The sequence below is a fragment of the Gambusia affinis genome, linkage group LG12, assembly GCF_019740435.1.
Source record: "Gambusia affinis linkage group LG12, SWU_Gaff_1.0, whole genome shotgun sequence".
In the NCBI taxonomy this organism is placed as follows: Eukaryota; Metazoa; Chordata; class Actinopteri; order Cyprinodontiformes; family Poeciliidae; genus Gambusia; species Gambusia affinis.
Window position 1 is genome coordinate 3837768 of NC_057879.1, and position 23587 is coordinate 3861354.

The 23587-nt window shown below is 40.4% G+C and overlaps 2 protein-coding genes across 3 annotated transcripts; one reads left to right on the forward strand and one right to left on the reverse strand.

The window, feature by feature from the left end:
- The first annotated feature begins 1650 nt into the window (after positions 1-1650).
- LOC122841829 (ras-related protein Rab-18-B) lies at positions 1651-6718 on the forward strand. Of its 2 annotated transcripts, none has more exons than XM_044135434.1 (7): positions 1651-1871; positions 2259-2314; positions 2428-2489; positions 2838-2910; positions 3834-3952; positions 4214-4280; positions 5557-6718. In XM_044135434.1, exons 1-7 carry the CDS (start codon positions 1804-1806, stop codon positions 5727-5729), a joined length of 618 nt encoding a protein of 205 aa, XP_043991369.1. In that variant the 5' UTR covers positions 1651-1803; the 3' UTR covers positions 5730-6718. The 2 variants fall into 2 exon arrangements, with proteins under 2 accessions (XP_043991369.1, XP_043991368.1); XM_044135433.1 differs by lacking the exon at positions 1651-1871 and adding an exon at positions 2129-2153 and having other exon boundaries at positions 2192-2314.
- Positions 6719-7903: 1185 nt separating this feature from the next.
- LOC122841830 (homeobox protein Mohawk-like) lies at positions 7904-20842 on the reverse strand. Its single transcript, XM_044135435.1, has 6 exons — positions 20552-20842; positions 20239-20407; positions 20002-20155; positions 19233-19571; positions 12041-12074; positions 7904-8467 (listed from the first exon to the last, which is right to left on the reverse strand). Exons 1-6 carry the CDS (start codon positions 20731-20733, stop codon positions 8134-8136), a joined length of 1212 nt encoding a protein of 403 aa, XP_043991370.1. The 5' UTR covers positions 20734-20842; the 3' UTR covers positions 7904-8133.
- Between the last annotated feature and the right edge of the window lie 2745 nt (positions 20843-23587).

Genomic DNA, 23587 nt, shown 5'->3' on the forward strand with positions numbered 1-23587 from the left:
CATCTGAGGCAACTAAGAGCATACGCCAAGTTTAGAGCAGTCCATTATTTAAATCTATACCATAATCAACAGAGTTGGCGATATTTTCTTGACGTTGGCTTCAGTTTCACACGTTGTCTGTTTCTTGATCTCTTAGCTTTGCTTGGCATGTATATACGACTCAGTGGTGGGAAACCTGTATATAAATGTATAGGAGTGCTTTTATTCTCTGTACTCTCTGAAAGGTCGCTTTCATAGAGCGATAAAGACTGATTATGTGAATCAGAAATAAACAAACTCCAAATAAAATCATTAAAAAGAAAAACAAAAAATAAGGAAAGTGGCCGGTTTCTTCTTGTAAAAGCCATAGCAAATTTTTTTCTGTGCGGTGAAAAAATCCTTATGTTTGCCGATTTAAGAGCAGAACAAAAATGATCAAAACGGTACATCCTTCACAGTTAGCATGAGAAGACTAAATGACAATCAAATCGATTTGAGCATATTTTGCAAAAATGACCAAAAACACCCAATGAAACCAACAGCAGAGGAGGGACCTAAAACTAAACCCTGCAGGAGAGAGTAAATGTTCATAACTGTTAATCCAACTGATAATGTTGAGATTAGATTAGGCTTGAGTTGGACTCTGTTGTGCTTCAGATACTTACACTTGAGGTTGTGAACTGATGGCTGATGGTTTCATCAATTACTATTATCTGGACCAGTTGTCCAGATGTATTGATTATACATCAGTTGTCCAGATGCCGCTTCACATCCTGAAGCAGCATCTGGTCGTCACCATTCCACCATAATGTTTGACTGTTGGTGAGATTGTCTTTCTCTGAAAAGCTTTTTTTTGTGTGTGTGTGTGTGTTTGTTTTAATTGGATGCACACATTTCAAAAAGTTTCACTTTTACCTCATTTAGTCCCGAGATTATTTTCCAATAAAGTTCAGGGTGTCGCCCGTAAATGTGAGATGCCTTTGGAGGCATTTTTTGGTGAAAGGAGGTTTTGACTTTGCATCCTCATGAATTTATTTATAAATGTCACTGTTCTAAAATAAACATTTAATTTGCAAACTAGATGTTTAGTTAGTAAGCTAAATATCTAGTCAACAAACAAAACGGGTAGCTCCACACTTAATGTTTGGTTAGCAAGCTCAATGTTTAGTTTGGAGAAGAATAAACTTACTCATTGCAATGAGTTTCAAACCATGTAACTTTACAAACGGCACTCCGTACTTTTTGACCTGCGTACATTTGGGCCTGTTGACTTTCACGACTGATTTTGACCTCTGACCTAGGGTGACCAGACGTCCTCTTTTTCCCGGACATGTCCTACTTTTCAGACCTAAAAAAATGTCCGGGGGGAATTTCAAAATCGTCCGGGATTTTGGTCAACTGCCTCAAAACACAGCGGACAATTCTACCCCCCGTCAACAAAAAAAGAAGTGTCCTACGTTTCAGAAACCCAAATCTGGTCACCCTACTCTGACCTAACCAGAATAATTTTGAGCGAGCTAATTATAATAGAACAAAAATTATTTATTGGAATCATGAAACGGCAAAAGAGTTTTAAATATTATTTGCCAATGCGGGTACGAAGAGACTGTTGGTATTAAACAAGTTAATAATTTTTTTGTATTAGAGCTGAGTCCTCGTGAACTTCGGTGACGTCACGCGTGTCGCAGCAGATTAGGCGGAAGTTGCGCGGCCAGCAGGCAGCTGTCATCGTAGCCGATAGCCGCCTGCTGCTGCAAACAAGTTCAACATTTGTCGCTCCAAGCGTCTGCACCTGGAGGTCCGCTTATAGCCAACCTGGGCAACATGGACGAGGACGTACTGACCACCCTGAAGCTGCTGATAATTGGAGAAAGCGGAGTGGGGAAGTCCAGGTTTGTGCATGCTAGCAGCTGCTAGCCTCTTGTTGATGTAGACATTATCCTCTTCGTTACGTAAGTTTATTCTTCTCTGCTCAACAGCCACTGCTTAGTGCTAATGTCATTCTTTTATGTTTACTACTTGTTTAACACAAAGTGAAAGTTGCTATAAGAAAAACCCCGTAGTATTTATTGACTTTGTTACGTGTAACTTTACAAACAGCAGCTGTGAAAGTTTTGTTTTGTTTTCGCTCTGAAGGAATGATGCTGCACATTCGGTGTCAGAAATGTGTTGTTGTGTTGTTATGTTCCTGACGGAAAGCTAGCTTAATGAGTTTCCCCCCCACAATATCCTGCTGAACATCCTGTTCATTTCCAATGTGTCCTTGTTTTCCCTTACAGCCTCCTCCTGAGGTTCACAGAAGACACTTTTGACCCAGAGCAGTCAGCCACAATAGGTTCTACAGTCATAAATACACTCATATATGCCGATGTAGAATACAGAAACTATTTCATGTCAGCAATATTTCTCTTATCTCCAGTTTCTCTTTTGTTTGTCGTGTTTCTTAAGGTGTGGACTTCAAAGTAAAGACTCTTGCAATTGAAGGAAACAAAGCAAAGCTAGCCATTTGGGTGAGTCTTCATGACCTCCATCATCACCCACGTTCACAAACATGGTGAAGTTGAACGTTTTGTCCACACGGTGGCGACATCGCTTAGCAGTAAATACTATTGAGGAACAACAGCTGTCGAGCTGCAGCTCTGTGGCCTAGGTCACAGTAAAAATTGAAGCGCCTTTGAACAGTGAATTTTAGAAACTAATCCTCATTCAGAGGGTGAAATGTATGCTGAGTTGTTTTTTTCCCCCCCCCACAACAGGCCAAAATGTCCCAATGACTGCAAAGGGATCCCTTTGTGGACTTGTAAAGTACTAAGTGGTGGAAAATGTCACTTTAAAGTCTGGTGTGTTTTCTTTTCAAGGACACGGCTGGACAGGAGAGGTTTCGCACGCTGACGCCCAGCTACTACCGCGGCGCTCAGGGAGTCATACTCGGTAATCAGCTGATACTTTTCGAGTCAAACTACCCCTACCTTCCCGCTTTCTTTTTTTTTTTTCTTCTCCATCCACTGGAGAGGAAAAAACCTCGCGTATTGGTTATAATATTTTGCTTTAACTTTACATACATCGCCTTCCGTTGAGTCTTAAGGCTGCTTGAACCTTTCCAATCCAAAATTATTTTATTTTTTAAGTCATCTACTATAGAAAGCTTTTTTTTCTTTTTCTTTTTTTTTCTTCTAGATTTAGGTTTTGTAATAAAGAGAAATTTCTTCCAGATTTACTTGGAAGAAATCTGGAAGAAAATAAAACATTCCAAATCAATTTTGGGAAAAATTGTCATTATTTTACAGCGTAACCCTTCTTTAAACTTCTCCACAACTTTCTCCCTGACCTGTGTGCTGTGTTCCTCTGTCTTCATGATGCTGTTCATTCACTGATGTTCCCTAATAACAAACCTCTTTTACCTTCACAGGATGACTGGATTTATGCTTTAAAAAAAACAAACAAACAAAAAAACCCATAGAAAACCCGTAGTTACACTTTTGGTTTAGCTCATAAAAATCAGATTTTATATATTTTGAAATGTACAATGCAGCACAACAGAAACTGAAGAAAATTGCCCAAACTTCAAAGAAAAGGTTTGTAAGTTGCATTAGTGAAGTCGGAGCTCAAGCATTTTTATACCAGCATATGTCAACACAGCTGCAGATGCGCCGATGCGAAAATTTGGGCCGATATTTACAGACATTTATAGATATCAACCAAACTTTCTGACACCGTGGGAAAAAAAGAGACCACACCGCTCGGTCCGCTGCTGTGCTTCCGTTCCAATCCAATCGACAGCGATGTCGGTGCTGACGTGTCGGGCCTCCCTAATCACAACGCGCTGTTGTTGTTGTTGTTGTGTTTTCTGCCAGTATACGACGTCACCCGGCGCGACTCTTTCACGAAGCTCGAAAACTGGTTGAACGAACTGGAAACTTACTCGACACGCGACGACATTGTCAAAATGCTGGTCGGCAACAAAATCGATAAGGTGAGTCACTTCCTGGAGTTCTGGCATGCACAACGGGTGACTGACCCCAACGCTAAAAACAGACATTTTACGTTTTAATTGTACTGTTTTCATAAATGTAGGACGACTTGCATTATTGTTTTTTGATAAAAAAAAAAATAAAAAAAGCAGTGAAATATCTGTTTAATGCATTTTGTGCTGCTCTGCTGCTGTCGGTCTGGATTTCCCTGTGCGGTGTGCTGTAGTTCTTTTATGGTTCTTAAACGTCTGATGTGGTTTCAGGATGACCGTGAAGTGGACAGAAATGAAGGACTGAAATTTGCCAGGAAACACTCGATGCTTTTTATTGGTAAGCACTGGCCTAAGTGTGGAATCAGATGTTGTCGGTCATGTTCGTTTGCAGCGAGAACGCCGTAAAGCTCCAGCCGGCGCCAATAAAACTCTTCAAATTGTATTTAAAAGTTACAGCTGTCATTAAATGTCACAGAAGGAAGTCGTGCACACAGCTCAGATTAGCCGGGCTGGTTTTACGGCGCTCTGCTCACGACAAGCAATCGAGGGGTGCAGACAACCAAGAAGAAAAAATAAAATGCCATTATTATTAAAACTGAACTGCTTGAAGTGACCAAATCCATGTCAGCGTCTGGTCCTGATTCCCACCTTTACATCAGCTTGTCTAGAATTTGTTTTAGAAAAACTGAATGAAGAAGCTTAAAGGCAAAATTACAAGATATGATGGATTTAATCTGCTCTTTATTCTAATTGCTATTTCTTATTTAGAGATGCACCATTTAAATGTTTTCCTGAGGTTTTCTTTGAGTTATGACTTGCTGATCCAGGTTTTTTTTTTTTTTCAGGAAGAAGAAATTGAAAAGTGAAATATCTAAACAATGAAATCTTTATATTAAAATAATAGCAATGTTTTCTCAAAAAAAAAAAAAAAAACAGTCCTGAAGTTACAGAACTGTCACCAAAAATTAGCAAATTCAGAAAAATCCTTCCTGTTGTTGGATGGAAATTGAAACGGACCGATTTCTCCTGGCTAATCCTGGTTTCTTAGTTCTGATGTGAAGAATTTGACATGAACTAGGGATTCATGATATATTGGCATCAACTTCAGTATTGGCAAATTTTTACAGATCGGTACTGGTCCGCTAAGCAAAACTGAGCCGATTAACAACAAATGTTTATTTCCCTCTTTTAGCCATTTGTGTTCATGATTCCTGTGATGACGCAGCAAAGGATTGTGGGGTGTGTAATTGAACCACACTTCGCATGACGAAGTGTGGTTTGTGTCACTAAACTGCACACAGTAACTGCATTTAATCCTTTGCTTTCAAATTTATGAATACTCTTATTGAACAGTGGAGAAAATAATAAAGGACAGTTCGGTATTAATTGGAATTTATCGTAACAACAGTAAATCAAGATTCTTGTCACGACAAGAAATTTATCGCGATAAACGCTAAAATAAATGCTCACCGATAAGTAATGTTAGCATTTCTTTTTTTCTTCTTCTTTTTTTTTTTTTTAGACCAGCAGTGACATTTGTGTCGTCTTTACTTTTTGTTTGCCTTCTGTAGCACTTTTACCTCCCTGACCACATTAATCCCGTCTTTGTTCAGAGGCCAGTGCTAAGACCAAAGATGGCGTCCAGTGTGCCTTCGAGGAGCTAGTGGAGAAGATCCTCCAGACTCCGGGGCTCTGGGAGAGCGACAACCAGGGTCAGAAGGTCCAGCTGGGGCAGCAGGAGCAGGGCAGGGGTCGGGCGTGTGGCGGATACTGCTCCATACCCTGAAACCGACAGAAACCACGGAAACGGCGACCTGACGGGGAAACGCTACGGACCAGAGAAACGGAACTAAAGAGGGGCGGAAGAAGAAAAGGAAGCTAATTGTTGGGAGCGCCGTCATCTGAACGAACACTGCAGTTTTGCACAATTACTGTTCAAACATCCTCACTTATTTGACTCTTATCATGTTTTGTTAGCGAGCGCATCAATCGGCTTTCAGTCAGCGGTGGAATGGTGTCTTCATATAAAAGGAGACGTTCCCAGGGCGTCGCAGCGGCACACGTCTGGGGCGGCTCGCCATCGTTAGCAACAGTCCGGCATTACTTTACCAGCATTGTGCCTGTAACATAATCAGATTTTTAGGTGGCGCTTCAGGTTTTATTCTAAATATTTAATCCTAAACAGTAAAAAAGAAAAAATTTAATCTCCTAGTTTGTGTCCGATTCTCTTCAAATTCCCGACTTTATTCCACCTCAGCACTGTGAATTCTCTGAAATGATTCATTGAACAGTGGAGCCCAGTTACTGTCCCCCCCAACCACCCGTCTTTTCACTCCCGTCTCCACATTGTTACTTCTTGCTACAAAGTATTCCCACTTATTGCTTCAATGCAATTTTCTCAGCATTATCAGCCTCTGTTGTCCAGCTTAATTTCACCTCTGACAAGTTTTAGTTTTGCGGTGCTTTCTTTGCAATCATCATTTGTCAACCGTAGAATGAGAACAGTCCCAAGCACTCTTTCCCTCCGTCTCCTTTAAGTATTTGAATTCCAGCTTTAATTAATACTTTATTATTCCTAGTTACTGTTACCTGGGAGAAGAAATGAATTTAATCTTTTTTTTTTCTTTTTTTTCTTTTCTTTTTTTTTTTTTTACTGTTGCTTGGTTGTGCTTTCAGTCATGTACTGTCACACGTCGATCTGAGACCTGCCTTAACACTAAGAGAGTAGCATCTGACTTGTTTTGAACATAAATAAATAGAAACCTGATGATGGGATCTCTCGGCTCCAGTAATTGTTTGTTTGCTGTTTGATAGCGTAGTACGTTGTTGATGACTGGACGTAAGAATGAAAGTATTTCTTGGGAAAAAAAAAAAAATAAATCTCCCCCCCCCTCCCAAAAGAAAGTCTGCCGAGCAAAAGTAGCACATTTTGAAAATCCAAGATAAATTATTAAAAACAACAACAATAATTCAGAAATACTTGCAGCAGTGGAAAAGTAATGTTTCCAATGCAGTCTGGAGAAGTATGTCAGTATTTTCCAACTTGGGGTAGGAATAGATAAAACTGAGTTTGGAAAAAATGTATTTCCAGACTCTTTTCCTTATCCCACTGTCTAAAAGTGATATCTATCCATTAATCCAGACATTCATTACTTTATCTGAAATTTATTGGATGGAGAGACTTTAAACCATGCATGTGTTTGATCTTTCCGTCTATTTGTCAGTTTTTTCCATAATACAATAACGTGCCAGTCTGTCCATTTCTCTGTCCATCCAAATTTAAAGCGTAGATCCGTCCATAAATCAATCAGTCCAACTTTCGGAACATCACTTTATCTGTCCATCGTTCATTAATCTATAGTTCATCCATAAATCATTTCGTTTTTGCGAGTTCCAAATTTTAGTCAAACCCAATCAAATTTTTATATAGTTTATATTAAACAGTCCTGCACATTTAAAACACTGAAATAAGAGGAAAACATGAGAAAATACCAAAGGATGCATAAAATGAGAAATAGCTAAATTACAGAAGTGACAACTCTTATTAACTCTGATTATAAGCGAGGAATTTCGCAAAACTGCAATGAAAACACTTTTTTTTTCTTATCGTGTCACACAAGTCACGTGATCAACAGCCGGATGTTACTACTGGCAAAAACAACGAAGAACAGCAGCAGCCAAGTGTCTGCCAACTTTTTATCCCAGTTGATTCTCTCTGACCTCTGTGCCTCCAGGAGCCGTGTTCGGACTCCTCTTGGTGTGCCATCTTTTTATTTTTTTTTTTCCATGGTGCATTTTCAAAATGAAAGACCATAAAGCACATGAAACCTACCACTAAGTACAGCTCCGTGGAACATAATTAGGTTGTCTCGGCCCCTGTAAAGTAATGATTTAAAGCAGAAAAAAGAGGCAGGCCAGACGCTTTCACATTGGCTTTATTCAAACGGCTGCTGTAAAACTTCATCACGGGAGGATTCTCCGGTGTCTTGACAGTTCTTATAAGTTATGGAACACGAAGGTCACGTAGGGCGTAGCAAAGCAAGCAGGCATTATTTGCATTCACTCTTCGGGGTGCTAATTAGATGTTACAGTATATAACATAATTAGAAAGGTGTAAAACATTAGGCCTGTACACTGTGTACACTACGAGGCACTTTGGCCGGCGGCGAGTGGAACACGGCGTTCAGTGCCTACCCGGTGTTTGCCAGGGGGGTTTTGACAGTCTGGACCTCAGAGATGTGAGACGATTTCTGGATGATGCGGCTGGTGAGGGCGGTCCCCGCGCTCCGCTTCTGGGCCGACACGGCTCCCGTCACACACAGCCTGCCCGTGAGGCTGGCTTTCGCTACGGAGAAAGGCTCCGCGGTGCGGCTCTCCCCCGTGGCGGCGCCGGGTGCCGGGTCGGCGCACTGAGCCGCCTTGCAGCTCTTGCCCTGGGCCAGGCTGGTGAGAGCCACGGCGGCGTGGATCTCCCTCCAGCCCTGGCCGTCTTTTCTCGGTGGGTTTCGGCTCCGCAGCTGGCCCCTGTGAACAAACAGCCAGTGAGATCCAGATGAGTTAGAGCTGCCAGGTGAGGTTGTACTTTATTCGCGCCACTCGCCAATAAAAAAAAAAAAAATCTGTATTGCAGCAGCAGCAGCATTGAGGAAAATGATATTTTTAATTTGAGCACCTTTATTCAGCTATAGCCAAAGCTTTTTTTCTTCTTCTTTTTTTATGTTGCTGTTTTAATTTCTTGTGAGTTTCTAGGAAATGCTACACTGCAAAAACGCAAAATCTTACCAAGTATTTTTTAGTGTAGTTTCTAGTGAAAGTATCGAAAATACACTTAAAGACAAAAGCAACTTACAAGGAACCTTTCAGAAATATATGGGAGCTTGTTTCAACATTTAAGTCAAAACTTAATTCCTCTGCGTCGACAAAAATAATAATTAAAAAAAAGCTGTTCCACTGGCATCACGTTAGAAATATATTTTATTAGGCAATAATTCATATAGCACTTTTCACAACCACAGTATGGGAGACCAAAAATGCTTTACAGGGTCAAAAAGAACATGAAAAACACAGCGACAAGAAAATCAACACAGCAAAGCAACGCCGAGCAAGCAAAATAAAACCAAAAGTCTCACCACACATTTAAAGCTGCAGTATGTAACCTTTATAAAAAAGTATGTTTTTATATATTTGTTAAATCTATCACCATGCCATGACTGTATCATATGAGACAGACAATCTGTGAAAAGATTTAACTCCTCCACCCTCTTTCTGAGCTGCTTTTGCAGTCTGAAGAAATGCAACAACCAAAATCAACCAATCAGAGCCTCTATTAATCACGTGTGTTAAATGCGTTAATGGCAGAGAAACAACTTAACGCTTGTCTGCCGTCCTCAGTGGCTATGCTAACTAGCCTTAGCATTCTCGACAGGATCTGCTGATGGAGAAAAGCTGTAGCATAGAAGAGAGCAAGTGGAGGAGAGGGAAGTGCGGTGAGCAGCGCCAGACGAAAGGTGATCGACACCGCTAAGACCCGCCCCCTGGCTCTGATTGGCTTTCTAGATAGCACTGCAAGCAGGAAGAGGAGTTAAAATTTTTTTCACAGATTATCTGTCTCATATGATTCTGTCACAATATAAAGAAAGTTTCAACAGAAGAATAGAAAATATATATATTTATTTGTTTCGCAAAAGTTACATTCAAGGCTAAGCAACTCTTCTAAACGATGATGGTCAAAATCTCTGTAATAAGTGAAATAATCTGCCAGTAGTACTTCTTCGACAATATTAAGGTATCATTGACTCAAAAACAAGATCATATCTCTTGCTGAAAAGTTGTTTGGAAGTTGGTTTTGTTTTATTTAAAGTGTACTGAGGTACTTGCACTCAGAACTGGACCAGAAACACTCGGTGAGATGTTGTGTTTTTGTAGCGTAATCCGTAATCCACAACTTTCCGTTCTCATGGACTATAAATATGATGTGAGGCCCGTTCTTTGTTTTTTTTTTTTTGTTTTTTTTTTTACATACTGGCCACTAGATTGAACGAAGAGCCATATTTATCTTGCCATCACATGTGGTGAGCAACATGATGAAGGAGGTAATAAAACATTTCCAAAGTCTACTGAAGATACGGAACTACAGCGAAAAGAAAAAAAAAGATGACATAGCAAGTCTTGATAACAAACATTAGACTCTTTCTCTGCGGGACTGCGCCGCTCACGGTGGAGTCGCATTTTGTAGACTTTTAGTTCATAATTTTTTTCGGTTGAGGCTTCGCATGTTTGGGCAGTTATTCTGTCTGCGTTTTGGATGCCAGGCAGCCGGGGGATTATTCCTCTTACTTTTTGTACTTTTGGACAGTTTGTTATGATGCGTAACCGTGGTTAAAACACTGTATTGTTTTTACATCCAGGAGCAGCTGGTTAGCATCTTGAAAGCTCTAATAAAACCTGAACTCCAAACCAAAATCCCAGAGGAGTTGGAACAAAAAGGCTTTGTGGATGAAAAGCAGGTCCAAAGAGAAGAGAGAAAAGATAGTATTCGCTATTATTATTGTTTTTATTATTATTATTATTACAGCCCGGCTTTCTAACCACACGGCCAGTCAGAGATTTAAACTGGAGCGGCAAAAGCAAACCAGTTGGATTAGCAGTGCTTGCCAACAGCTGATGGTGTCGTCCATGTGATGTTGACTGCGAACTATTGATAAGATATTAGCATCTTATGAAAGCTGTCAGACAACATGCAACAGTCTTCAATCAGAGGCATCTTCAGATGTGTTGCGAAGCTGACTGCTGCAGGAGATCCGTCTTTCCCGCAGCAGCTCACAGTGAGTTTTGACTGTATCGGATTTCCTTCGCGATAAGTAAAGCATGTTTGAACTGAATTTGACTCAAACGGAAAAACACGTCCTTCCAACACAAACGCAGGGATGTGGACTTTGCTGAACTGTACCGGGACTTTAACGACCCGGTTCAGTCGGAGGAGTCCGAGCTCGAGCTTAATGGTAACAAACTCCAGGTGGGTTTGATGTGAAACAGAGGATGAACATGGAGGGGAAATTATTTCATGCCCACTGTTGAGCAGAGTGGAAAATATGTGATTCCGTTGGCCTTTTTCTCCTCCACATACGCCGAGAGCCTGGAAGTCCGAAATACAATCACGTTGAAATCAAATGCCAGGACTGGTAGTCTCTAACGGGTCGTCGCCATGGGCTTATTCAGAATAACTACCCAAAAACTGTGACTCCCAAAGATTCTGCTCAAATCAGTAATTCCTTATAGAGTAGTATTATGTATTTTATAGCTCAAAGTCGACTTTCTTCCGAGACAATCCTGACTACATAGTTTAACGCCTTGAATTTGGGCCTCTGTTTTTTTTTTTTTTTTTTTTTTTTTTAAAAAAGGTTTTGTTGGCTCTAGTGGCCTTTATTTGAAACTAGTTCAACAAGGAAGAGGGTAATGAGAGAGGGGGAAGACATGCGACAAATGTCGCCAGGCCGGGAGTCGAACCTGCGACCTACAGCCTCAATATGTGGGTTGTGGTTTGCCCCTGCGCCACCACAGCACCCAGGCCTCTGTCTCTTTAAAAACTCCTGGTCTTTCTGAAACTCCGCCTTCAGGAAGTCAGCATCACTCCTGTATTAACTCTTTTTTTGGGTGGAGCCATCTCTGTGAGGCGGAAGCTTGGAAACTTCAGCTCAGAGGTGGAGCTTGGTCCTTGAAGGCGGGGCTAGGTCCACCCAGACGTTTTGCACAGCTGAATGGTTGCCATGGAGATAAAAGGATTTCTTAAACATGCATAAAAGCATAAAGGCAACACTTCATGTATGTTTTTGACGAGGGTATAACATTACAACATGTGAAAAGAAGTCGATTTTTGATAATGCTGTCCCTTTAACATTGAATCAATTGACCTACTCAAAGTTAAGGTTTAACTTTGCTAAAATTAACAGTGAGGTTATGCTTCTGCAATGAAAGAGGACTTTATTTTGAAAGGTCTTCTTCAACACTGGAAGCAGAGTTTTTTGTTGTTGTTTTTTGAAGTATGAAAAAGTACCAGCCGCATTGACAGGGTTATGAGATATGAATTGTGGTACTAACCTGCAACTTTTAATTGAAGTGTTGTCAGTTGTATCTGTAAAACAAAAACATAAAAACATGGAAAACTTAGCAAATGTACCACAAAGCTACTTACCAGATTATTAGGTTGTCGTATGCTTCTTGTAAAATCAAACACATTTGTGTTAAAACTGGTTCATTTTTCTGCATGTGTCCAAGCAATCATTCGAATGTTTGGTGCAAATTCCTTCAGTATGTGTTCCTGCTTTTGGTAAACATCGGAATGTAATTCTCCTCCCTCCTTCCAAATATTCAGTCATTTGTCTCTGAAGTTCGTGGGTTGCAGGTCTTTATCTCAGCTCAAGCACAAGCACTAACGGGTAGGAACCATTTCAGAAACCAATGCTGGACGCCTTGGCTGTATCTCCTGAATAACTAAGGATCAGTTGTTCTCCAAAGGGGCTTCGAAGATGTTTTTTTTATGAGCACAGACGAGAGGAAAGGAAGCGAGAGAGAGAGAGAGAGAGACCATAACCAATGTTACGTTGCTTCCAACCTGCAATTTCTGTTTGCGGTCTGTGCATACATGTGCGATATTTGTAGAATATATTTTCCATCTTTGCTTTGGATTACAGCCTTATTTTAGGTTGGAGCACATAGATAGTGGCCAAAACCCATTTTTCTTCAGAGTCCAATAGAAAAAGAAATTAGATGCTGAAGCTAAGCCTTTCGGCGCTAACAGTCTGAAACATACCGCAAACCTGAGCCAAAAGTAACTTCTTGCTGATAGTAAATCACTTTTGTGTGTTATGCTTTTTTGCTTTGCTACTGCACATCCCTCACCATGTCCCTGCTAAGCCATAAAGTGCCCCTGCCAAGAAAGTAGCTCTGTACCTCTGCTATATTTATGGCCAGGGGGAAAAAACTTAGTTTTTACCTCTGGTGAGTTTCACTATGCGAAAGGGGATTAGTGACAACTTAATTTTATAAGTTGGCAATGAATCCAATCAGGGCTTTATTTCCAGTGGGTTATCCGTCTTAATCAATATGAAAATGTAACCGCAATAGATCATAGCTTCGTGCTCATGAAGCTGCAGTCTGGCGCACAAGCTAAACGTCTTCTGGTCTTTGAAATATAAACATTGTGCGCACCTGTTTCGTTTCCACGGCCACTAACGGCAATTCACCTGCTGCAGCTTTTTTAATACATAAACTCTCACACAAATTAAAAATGTAAAAAAAACATGTATCTGTCTGATGTTTGACTGTGTTTTATAAAAAAAAAAAACAAAAACAAAAAATTTGAAACAGAAACCAGAAAGACTTAGTGTTATTATTGATCTATGATTTTGAAAATCTATGTAAGGCAGATTCTGATACACTCCCTGGACTTAACTCAAGCATTAGCAGGACAGAACCAAAATATTTATCCATATCAGTCTGTTGAAAAATAATCTCCAATGGACAGATATGGACATGTTGATGTGAATGTACATTAAGATATAGATTAAAATAGATTCCTAGAGAGACAGACAATGAGAGCATAGAACAAACAATTGCTAAATATCAGCTTGATGAATCTGAAAATGTGCTTTAAAGGAATCTCTGATTGTTGTAGAAGAACAACATTCAGAGTCCCGACTCCCTAAAAGCGTTAAATAAACCTTTAATGTGATCCAACTTACATATGTTGTTGACTGTTCGCGGGTAATCATATTAAGTTTATGCAAAGTTAATTTACTAAGTTTATTAAGTCATCAAGTTAAATAAACATAAAAAAGGAAGCTTGGCAAACTCCATTCACTTGAATGTGACTAGTTTTGTTTTTCAGTCTGAGCTGCATTCTTCATTTTTTAGTGCAAAGTGTGTGTGTGTGTGTGTGTGTGTGTGTGTTGTTTTTTTTACTTAGAGCATACATCTTTTTAGCATCATAATCCCACTTTGAAATAATGAAAAACAGACAGGGAAAAAAGGGGTGAAGAAAAACAGAGCAAGGCCTGTGTCCTGAAATATTTCCAATAAACACAACTCCAGTCACACTGGTAGGATCCCTACAGGTAAAAACTGAGCTGGTGTCAGTATCCACTGTAAACAATCCTTAATAATAAATCATAAAATTCCCAGTAAGCCATTCCTTATACTTTTACCTCCTTTGAGACAGACAACTTGTACGACACACTCCAGTGGCATCACCTAACTCAGGATCATTGCATGTTTAGTGTCTGCTTCAGCGTCTCCCATGCACTCTGAAGACATATTAACGGTGCTGGTGATGGTCATGTTCTGGCAGCGTGACTCTCCGTTTTATCTTCACAGAGGAGCCATAATGACCAAGAGGGGTAGCTTTAATGATCGGAATAGTGTTTAGGGGATTCTATCAAGAAGGTAAGCACAAAATAATCCAGAAATAAAAAGACATGCCCAATTTAGTATGTAATTCTTAGCTTTCTTATAAAAATTTGCTAAAATGCTAATGTTAGCTTAAATGCTACAAGTAGCTTGAAATGGTCTCACAAGTGTGGCCACAATTCACATGAACAAAACATTCACTTCAGTGAGTTAATAAAAACATTAATGCTACTTTCAATAAAGTAGCATTTGTTGAAGTAAAAAAAACAATAAATGATTGTAGCGATGTTGTGTTATTAGCTTGTAGCTTATGCTACATTTAAAAATCAATTAAGTAAAATTAGCACTAGTAGCTTAAGTGCTACAAGTAGCATTTAAGCTAACCAAATGCTATTGACAACAATAGCATTTATTGCAACAATAGCATGTAGCTATGCTATTGGTAGCATTTAACCAACCAATAGCTTAAATGTTGCTAATAGTTTAAATGCTACCAGTAGCGTTAAAGGTAATCATAGCATTTTGCGTGAGTGAAGGAGCCAACTGACATTTTGAAAAAAGAAAATTCAAAAAAAGATCATGGCAAACATTGCAGACGTTTGACCACTATTGAAACTGTCTCATTTTCTAAGGATATCTAAACTGTAAAATATGCAAAGCACCTTTTATATGTTGTTGTACGTACAAAATTTACAACAGCTTATTAGATTTAAATTTGAACAGCGTTAATTGAAAACAATCAATTATGATTTTCTGTTTTATTTTATTTTATTTTATTTTGCTTTAATGATTATTATCAGTATCTCTTGTGCACCCACCTTCAGCCTCGTGACTACCAGTGGAAGGTAGCAGCCTTTAAATGGGTGGATATCATTTGTCATACGGCTTCACAAGCGCAGTGACAATTTACATAAACAAAGCATTCTCTTCATTAAGTTAATAAAAAATATTCCAGACAAAATCCAGTGATATTTTATCTGTGCTGGCAGAAGAAATAATGTCTCTTGTGTCTGAATCTCTAATAAATATCTCAAGTGTCCAGTTCTTTTTAGCTCAAAAGAAACTCTCCTTTGACTACAGTATTCCTATACAAGTTTAACTAAGCTCAGCACAAAGAGCAATGAAATTTGCCTTTGGTCAATTTATTTCTTTGATGTATCAAAGCTTCTTGGCAATTAATATTATACTGTTGGACAGCCTGTTTATTTCCCCCTTAAACGGGGCCACGTTTGTAAGGAAAATGCATTTTTGTGTTAATAAGCAGAGTTGAGTGTGTATTGGCAGCACCCATGGAAAGGCTTGCCAAGGCCTCTCTGCCAATGCCAATCAGCTCTTTGTGGAGGTATTGCGAGGGTGTGAGGCGGCAACGCCCTAATGGGAAAAAAATAACGCGTGATCAGTGAAGGCCGTCTCAGCTCAAATATGGAGATGAGATATTGTAACCAATACCAAATCTCCACTCCTAGAAACCAAAGTATCCAAGATGTCTTCGCCCGCCGATTTGGGGTTTATCAGAGGCCACCTCCAGGATTTGGAGGCGGACATAATGAAATGGTCTGCACACATACACACACACACATTCACACACACTCCGTGTTGTTCTGGCCTCTGTTTGCTAAACGAATAATTTTTCAAACTCCAGTCATCTTCCAGTCCAACAACAACCTGAAATCCAACACCAAACCAGAGTCAATAGAGAAGGAGGAATTCATGGCGTGGATTTGGCAGGTCGCGTTCCCCACATAACTCTGCTGTTAAAACCAGCAAATCCATTTTCCTTTCAAAATGTAGCACCATTTAACTGGATGTTACGGCCCAAGCTTATAAAAAAAATACTTTCCAAACGAAATTCTTTTTCTTTTTTTGCGAGTAAGGATTGTACAACAAAGGAATAACTAGACAAACACAAATGTCCTTGCTTTTCGTGCAAATAGTCAACCACTATAATATGAAGCAAGACCTGATTCTAAATATGTTACGCTGACCAAAAAAAAATCCTATTATCATTGCTTTTAAGCTACAATGCTTCCCAGTTTTAAAGTCAGTGCGAACGATTCGACGACAGAGGAAGGAATTAGACTTTAAACACAACAAATACAACAGATGTTAGCGTGCTAGCTTGGTTGTTTCCCCTAATTTTTCGTCTTCAGGATGGACTCCCCAACACTTGCAGTTAATGTTGACCTGAAACTTGAAAACTTGAAAAAAATCTTTAGGGCAAACTGCAAAAAAAAAAAAAAACAAACAAACAAAAAAAAACTAAATAAAACTTAGCACAGATCTCAGAGGCTAAGTCTTACAGCTAAGTATAGCTAGCTAAAGGCTGCAGCCAGATTATGACTGTTCAAGATACGGTTTGGGCTTAAAAACAAAGTGAGGCAGCTCTGCCAGTTTAATGGCTGAAGACCCAATTTTCTTGAAAAAACCCAGCGATGTTTTTTGTCAGGACCTCCTGAAATCGAACCATGAGAAGGAAAAGTGTAAAACCCAATTTTTGTTGTTATTCTGGCCTTGTTTAATGGACGCTTTAGCATCATTTGTATGCCTTACTGTATTTTTCATCCAAAAGCTGGCCTCTATGCTTGTAAGAAGGTACTTATAAAGTCGTTCTAGAAAAACTAAAGCTATACTCATTAGACCTGCTTTCCTGGAATGTTAATTATAATGAATTTCTCACAATCACAGCTTAGCTTTCAGTTCAAAACATTTCTAAAAAGCAGTAGAGATTGAGCAAAGTTTAAAAGTGACATTAATGATTGTACAGTCTTAGTTTTAATTAATAATCTTATTTAAGTGTCTGTGGGATGATTTTCAGTTGTTGATTGCATTGTATTTTGTTGTATTGGATGCACCACCGAACCAATGAAACATAGGGGACCTTAGAGATCTATATAATAAATATAAGAACGCTGCAATAAACTGTAGAGTTCCAGGTATTTTTCTGTCCTAACGGAGCAGCTCAAATGAATCCAAGTTCAGACAGACTCCAGAAGCAAATGTCTGAGAGAGTGGCTTCAATGCAAAAGTGCGTAGTTGTCCGAGAGAATCGAGAAAATGCAACATTGCCTGAAAACGCAGCACCCCGACAGCAAAGGTAAGCAGAGGACGATATACAGGTAATGATACTGGCAGGGTTCTGTCTGACAATGACCAAAGCAAATCAGCAGAGTGACCACAGGATGAGTAACAGGTGTGCTGATTAACCGATAGCAGAAAGATGAAACCACCAAGAGAAGGACACAAAGCAAAAACATAAACCTACATTTTTAACTTTCAGTTCATGGTGAACCTTTAAAATGAACATACTCATTTCATGCGCCTATGTGACCGCAGAAAGTTTTGTGTTGTTAAACTTTTCTCCTGTTTAATTGCTAACCTATGTCTGAGCTATTTTTTTCACTCAAGTTTTACTCAAACTACAAAAAACATTCCTTAAGTAACTTTGCGAGGCTGGAACTTCTTTGTTGCCAGGAATAATTAGGCAGCGCCGTCCTTAGTGTTGGAGTGAAACGTATGTAGAGGTGCTAGAGAGTGGAAGTGACTACAGAAACGCTACACACAATTCCTCTAATGCGACGCAAATGAAACTGCTTTCGAGCAGGAAAGCAACACATGGAAGGTACAGACTGCCAAAGCACACAGTAACATCCTCACAGACTGCTAGAACAAGCCAAGTAAATATTAGCGTGTTGCCTCACTTTTGCGTGGCTGCTGCAGCACTTACTCTACAATCTGTCTGTCTTCAGTGTTTTATTTTTTTTTCTGCCGACAGACTGTTCCCTTTCTACACCCAGGCTGATGTTTCCACTTCTCACCCTGGGAGAAATAAAGTCTCAGACATGCTGTAATTGTCCTTGAGGCCGGACTGGACATTTCCACCAAGGCTAGAAGTCGAAGTGGAACAAATGGCACATTCTAAGTATATGGAAATGATATTTGTGGTGTTCGGTGGCAGCCAGCGAGAGCCCCTTCCAATTCTTAAATGTAGGATTTCAGCATCTGCGTGAGTCTTTATTAGTGATCTTTGCAGAGGCTTTGGCTGACTTCTTCGGGTGGCTTTGAGACGTGCCAGTGCGCCGCGCTCCCCGTAAGTCTGAGAAGGTAACCATGTGTCAAGCTCCCCCCTCTGTTTCGCCGTTGCATTTATGATCGAATCTCGCCGAGCTTCTGACTTGCAGACGGACGCCAGAGATTTATTAATGTCAGATCGCCCTCGGGAGCCAAGTTGGAGGTTTCTGTTTGCTGTGTTCTTATTTTACTGCACACTGTGGTGTTTTAAAATGGAACTGCGAGGAAACAGGGTAGTAAAACTGCCAGTGTGCTTTGCATTCATCGTTAATCTCTAATTAACGAGGAATATGTCTTTATTATTTCTTCAGCCGGAGGAACTCTGTTGTTTTCTCTTCATCAACCTTGATGTATATAACATCCAAACCTGTTTGCTGTTCCTACATGGTCAACTGCCTCTTACTAGCTTGGCCATTGTCTTCCTGCGATATTCCACTCGATTCAAATCTCGCTTACAGCAGAGTCAAATTTCTACTGGTAGTGAGCGATGACCACATTTTGACGACAAGTTTTAGTATCGTTGTCTGTCTGTAGTTTTAGCAATGGGAGTGGAAGAAGTGATCAAAGCTGTTGAGTCTGTGTTAGACACGCTTCCAAATACTGAATTAGCATTACCACTAGCTTTGTTTGGTTTGCCACATCTCTCTTCACATTGGAGGAAGGTTGTTTACAATTTTGGGTAAGCTTCATAGTGTTCAACTGATGCATTACATACGTCACAACTGGGTAAAAGTGAGATCTTCAACAGAGTTCACGTCTCCTGGAAGAAATCGTTTATTAACAGCCGAGAGCTTTTAGCAGGCTAATAATCTCTTACCCGTGCTGTAGATGAAGTTGGCCTCTGCTTCTGAAGAAGAATCTGGCGAGACAACATCTCGATCGCATTCGTTGGAACTGAACGATTGGGAAAGGCATCTCTTCCCGCGAGCGGAGGCAATGGCGTCAGCTTTTGCCGCCATCATATGTCGCAAGGTGTCGTTCAGGTAGCGGTTCAGCAAGCTGCTCTTGTACTTGGATGGAGGAGACGTGCCGTCATCTTCGTTGGAGCAGTCTGCCCCGGCGAGGACGCTGGCCTGTTTCTCAAGTAGGCTTCGGCGGTATGACGAGCCGCCAAAGTTTGATTGGGCGATTGGAGTCGGTAGGGTGCACTCTTCATCTAGAGAGGATGAAACAAAACCGTCACTGCAAATTCTGCTTAACAAGAGAGATTTAGTGGACATGGCAGCAGGTTTAAACTTTCTGAACTGCATTCCTCGAGGGCTGATGTCCTGTATTTTGTAGATGTGTCCCTTGTCCTACACACTTGAAGTAAACAGTAAAACTGCCTCATTAACATACAGTCAATCTCTCTCACATCTCTTAGGCTAGGTGTGCTGAAGAAGAGGGACATCTAAAAGTTGCAGGACATCGGCCCTTGAGGGCCGCTGTTCCAGACCTAATTCTTAGAATTCTCTTGGTGAAACTAAAAGGTTGATCGTCAGTACAGACCAAACGTTTGGACACACCTTCTAATTGAGTTCAATTAGAAGGTGTGTCCAAACGTTTGGTCTGTACTGTATGTCCAACCATTAATCTTAAAGCCTCACCGTCTGAGTTTGTATCGTCACTGCACACACTCAGCCTCTCAGCATTTCCCTGGATGTATTTATTGTAGAGCTTGATTCTCAGCGCCCAGCTCAGGTCTGGCTGCCTCACCGTGTTCTTCAGCCTTCGCCGGGCGTTTGCAAACCAGTTGGAAACCTTGCACAGACATCACTTGATCAATCAGTATGACTAGCCCTAAGGAAAAAAAATTAAGTATTCCTTTGACGAGACGGTCTCACCTGCACTAGTGTCATGTGTGAACCCAGGGCGAGAAGAACCTTCTCGGTTTTTGTTGGGTAAGGGTTGTCTCGGTGCTTGTACAGCCAATGTTTCAGCGGCCGAGCCATGTCCTGGAGTACCTGCCTTTTGTGACGAGCTTTCACCCCACCGAGACGAGGCCTGGGGGAGCTACAAGACAAATACTTCATGCCATATATCTTTCCTGTTTTAGGTTGGAACTTCCATAAATCAGATCTTTTTTTTTTTTTTTTTTTTTTTTTTAAGTCCAAAATTGAAAGAATTAAAAAAAATTCTTTAAGAAAAGATTCTTACCTGCATCTTCTGTACTTCATGGCAGAGATTTTCTCGGCCTGCTGCAGGTCTGGGCTCTGTCCGTCTGTTAAACTCGTCTGAGACGAGTCTTCGCAGTTCGGCCCAGTCCTGTCTTCAACTCTTTTGTAGTTGTCCACACAATACTGAGCATCATCAGTCTTCATCGCTGCAAATTTGTCCATTCTTAAACGCTCAGGGTTTCTCCTCTGTCAACAGGTGCATCAACAGACTCCCAAAGACATCCACAAACAGTAGACCCTCATTCTTTATAGACAAGGGAAAAAAGTGTAAATTATGTCCACTGCTCCTTCTTTTTTTTTTTTTTTTTTTTTTTTTTTGGAGTCGCAGGAGCAAATAAAAACTGAACCTTACCAGAGAATAAGTTTAGAAAAGTCAGATGATGTTGTCTGGTTTTACCGTTCTGTCTGAGGAGAGTTCAAATGACACTAAGCTCTGCAGACTATTGGTCTTCACGTCGGCCAATCGCCTCGCTGCAACACTCTGCAAGCCTTTCCTTGCAGAGTCCTGCCTCGCAGAGAAAGTCCTGCAGCAGTACCTCTGGATGTGAAAAATTACTCCACTCCAAAGAATATCAGCAAACCCAGTCATTAGATTGACTAGAAAGTGATTCTGTCAGTCTGCGTGAAGCTGCTTAAGCGTGGCCTCATACTTTCAGCATGAGCCGCGCGATTCTTGCGGCTCTTGCGGCATCACTAAGAATGGTGTCAGCAAATAATAATCCATGTTTTATCAGGGGATTCTGGAAATTTACGAGGATAATAACATGGTTGCTAAAAACCACAAAACGACGGCTCATGTCAGGCAGGAAATCCCGCTGTTTTTCTGGAGGAGGGGCTGAGGAGGGGGGACTTCGGTATGGATTTCAGTAAAAACCAGCTGTTCAGAGAGGAACCGCGTTCAGTTTGTAGATGCATTCAATTATGATCACAAATGCGCTCGTAAACAATTCACGATAAATACATCATCGACATAATCTTCATCCAGACATGATTGCGTGCATTTTAATGGATTTCCCATCGTGTTTATGACATACGGCCTCTTGTAAAATTTATTATGAGACTAAAGCTTCTTTTTTTTTAACCTATTCCTATTGCTGGAAAAAAACATATCGTGATATAAGCCTTTCATGTGAGTCGATATTGATAATTACGATTACCTTTTAGTCTTAAATGTCCTAAATACTGCCAAACTGGTGGCGTTCCTGTTTGATCCAGATCTCTCTCCACGCCATTGTTGGTTATTTTTAAGCAGTTCTGAGGCAAAGAAACCTGAAACTGCTGCTGCGCAAGTCAATCAGCACCAGCAGTTGCTAGGTGACCAAAGAGTTGATGCTGTTGATTGCTGTGAGAGGTTGAACAGCTACACTTTTCCTCTGCTTACATCCCCCAGAATGCTGTTCAATTCTGGATCAGAGCTCAGTGAATATTCTATATTTACATTCGATATTCTATAATGATCTATTATCGATTCTATTGCTATAGATATTGTTATTGATTGTGTCCAGCCCTACACGTTCCTATTTGTAAGTCAGCTCAAGCTCAAGTATATTGGATGCAAAGTGACTTTGGACACTATTGTCTGATACTCTGTTTGATTTAGTGCTGCGCTTTAACTGGGCCATTCATCTGTTCTGATCTAAACAACTCAGTTGTGTCTCCTGCTGTATATCTGTCCTGCTAGAAGTAAATCTTTGTAACATTACATTTTATTAAGGAGAATCAAAGCAAAAACTTTCCTGATTTGTATCTGTAAAAGATACTAGAAGCATGTATAGTTTTCATTACACTTTAAAATCTTTCCACTTTGAAATAATACCGAACTAAGATTTGGCAAGTAGCATAAAATAAAAAATTTTAAAAAACAACAACTTTGTAGTTCTCTTTGTAATGCAGTAATGTGTGTGGAGAGGGGGGGAAAAGTCAAAAGGGGTGTGAATACTTCTGCGAGGCCTTGTAATTATTTTTCTAAGTGGGGTCTCCTTTAAATTATGGCTGAAATTCAAGCAGCGCTCGTTCGACACACTTAAAGACAAATGTCTTTTCCAAGTTCATAACTCAACACTATGAATAGGCAGGTTGAGTTTTAGAGCTTTCAGAGCTGAAAACCACATGGAGCAGAAGCATCTCCGGTAGGTGCCGTAAATTCCTTGCTCGCATTCCTCGGCGGCGGCTGGAGAGCGGCTGGCCCGGCCTTGCTATCACACGCCGTTTAATCCGCCGTCCCTCTGCGAGCCGCCCAGCGGCAGCACTGTTGATCCTAGCAGGAACACGCCAGCCGTCTGCAGTAAAAAAAAAAAAAAAAAAAAGAAAAGGGGAAAAAAAGAAAAGAAAGTGGAGGAGGACACATATTCTGCGTTGTTTGGATAATTTGGCGCTCGTTCCAGTGTTCGGTGTTTGCCTTACAGGTTCACAAACGTGAACCTGTAACACGCCGGGGAGAAGGGAAGGGTTAGTCAAACATGGCGTTTTTGCAGTATTGCCGAATAGCTGCGGTTCCAAGTGGGCTGTCCGAAGCTTTCTATGATATCACACGGAGACTTCACCGTATGGACGCCCTGCATGTCGTCGTTTATATCCGGAAATTTCGCGCTTGTAACCGAAACACAATTAAATTCCTCATAACATCTACGTGTTAAGGTGGCCAAAGTCAAGCAACCATAACTGAGCTGCTTAACTCTTCCTCACTGTTTTTTTGTTTTTTGTTTGGTTTTTATTTATTTATTTATTTATTTATTTTTTTCTGAAAACCTTTTCCTGACCTTGTATATCAGGGGTACATTTAAGATTTTTTTTTTTTTTTTTTTTTTTGTGGAGGTTCAGTAAACAACTTATTGGTGTTTTACCTTCACCACCTGGTATGAAGTGTGATTTAGCCTTTGAGTTGCAACACAGCGTAGAACAAGAGGAACCTCCAGTAGAGCTTGCTTTTATGAGTATTAGCATAATGGAGGCTGGCACCACGCCTGATATATCATCACATAGAATTATATAAAGTTTTCTTTTCATATATTTATTA

Bases quoted from the DNA above. Each gene is read 5' to 3' on its own strand.
- LOC122841829 (XM_044135433.1), top strand. The intron at 2,315-2,427 runs GTTCTACAGTCA...GTGTTTCTTAAG, and splicing joins AGAGCAGTCAGCCACAATAG to GTGTGGACTTCAAAGTAAAG. The intron at 4,281-5,556 runs GTAAGCACTGGC...GTCTTTGTTCAG, and splicing joins ACACTCGATGCTTTTTATTG to AGGCCAGTGCTAAGACCAAA.
- LOC122841830 (XM_044135435.1), bottom strand. From the start codon at position 20,733: ATGGACAAATTTGCAGCGATGAAGACTGATGATGCTCAGTATTGTGTG. The intron at 19,572-20,001 runs GTGAGGCTTTAA...CATCCTCTCTAG, and splicing joins TGACGATACAAACTCAGACG to ATGAAGAGTGCACCCTACCG. The intron at 12,075-19,232 runs GTAAGAGATTAT...TTTGTTTTACAG, and splicing joins CAACTTCATCTACAGCACGG to ATACAACTGACAACACTTCA.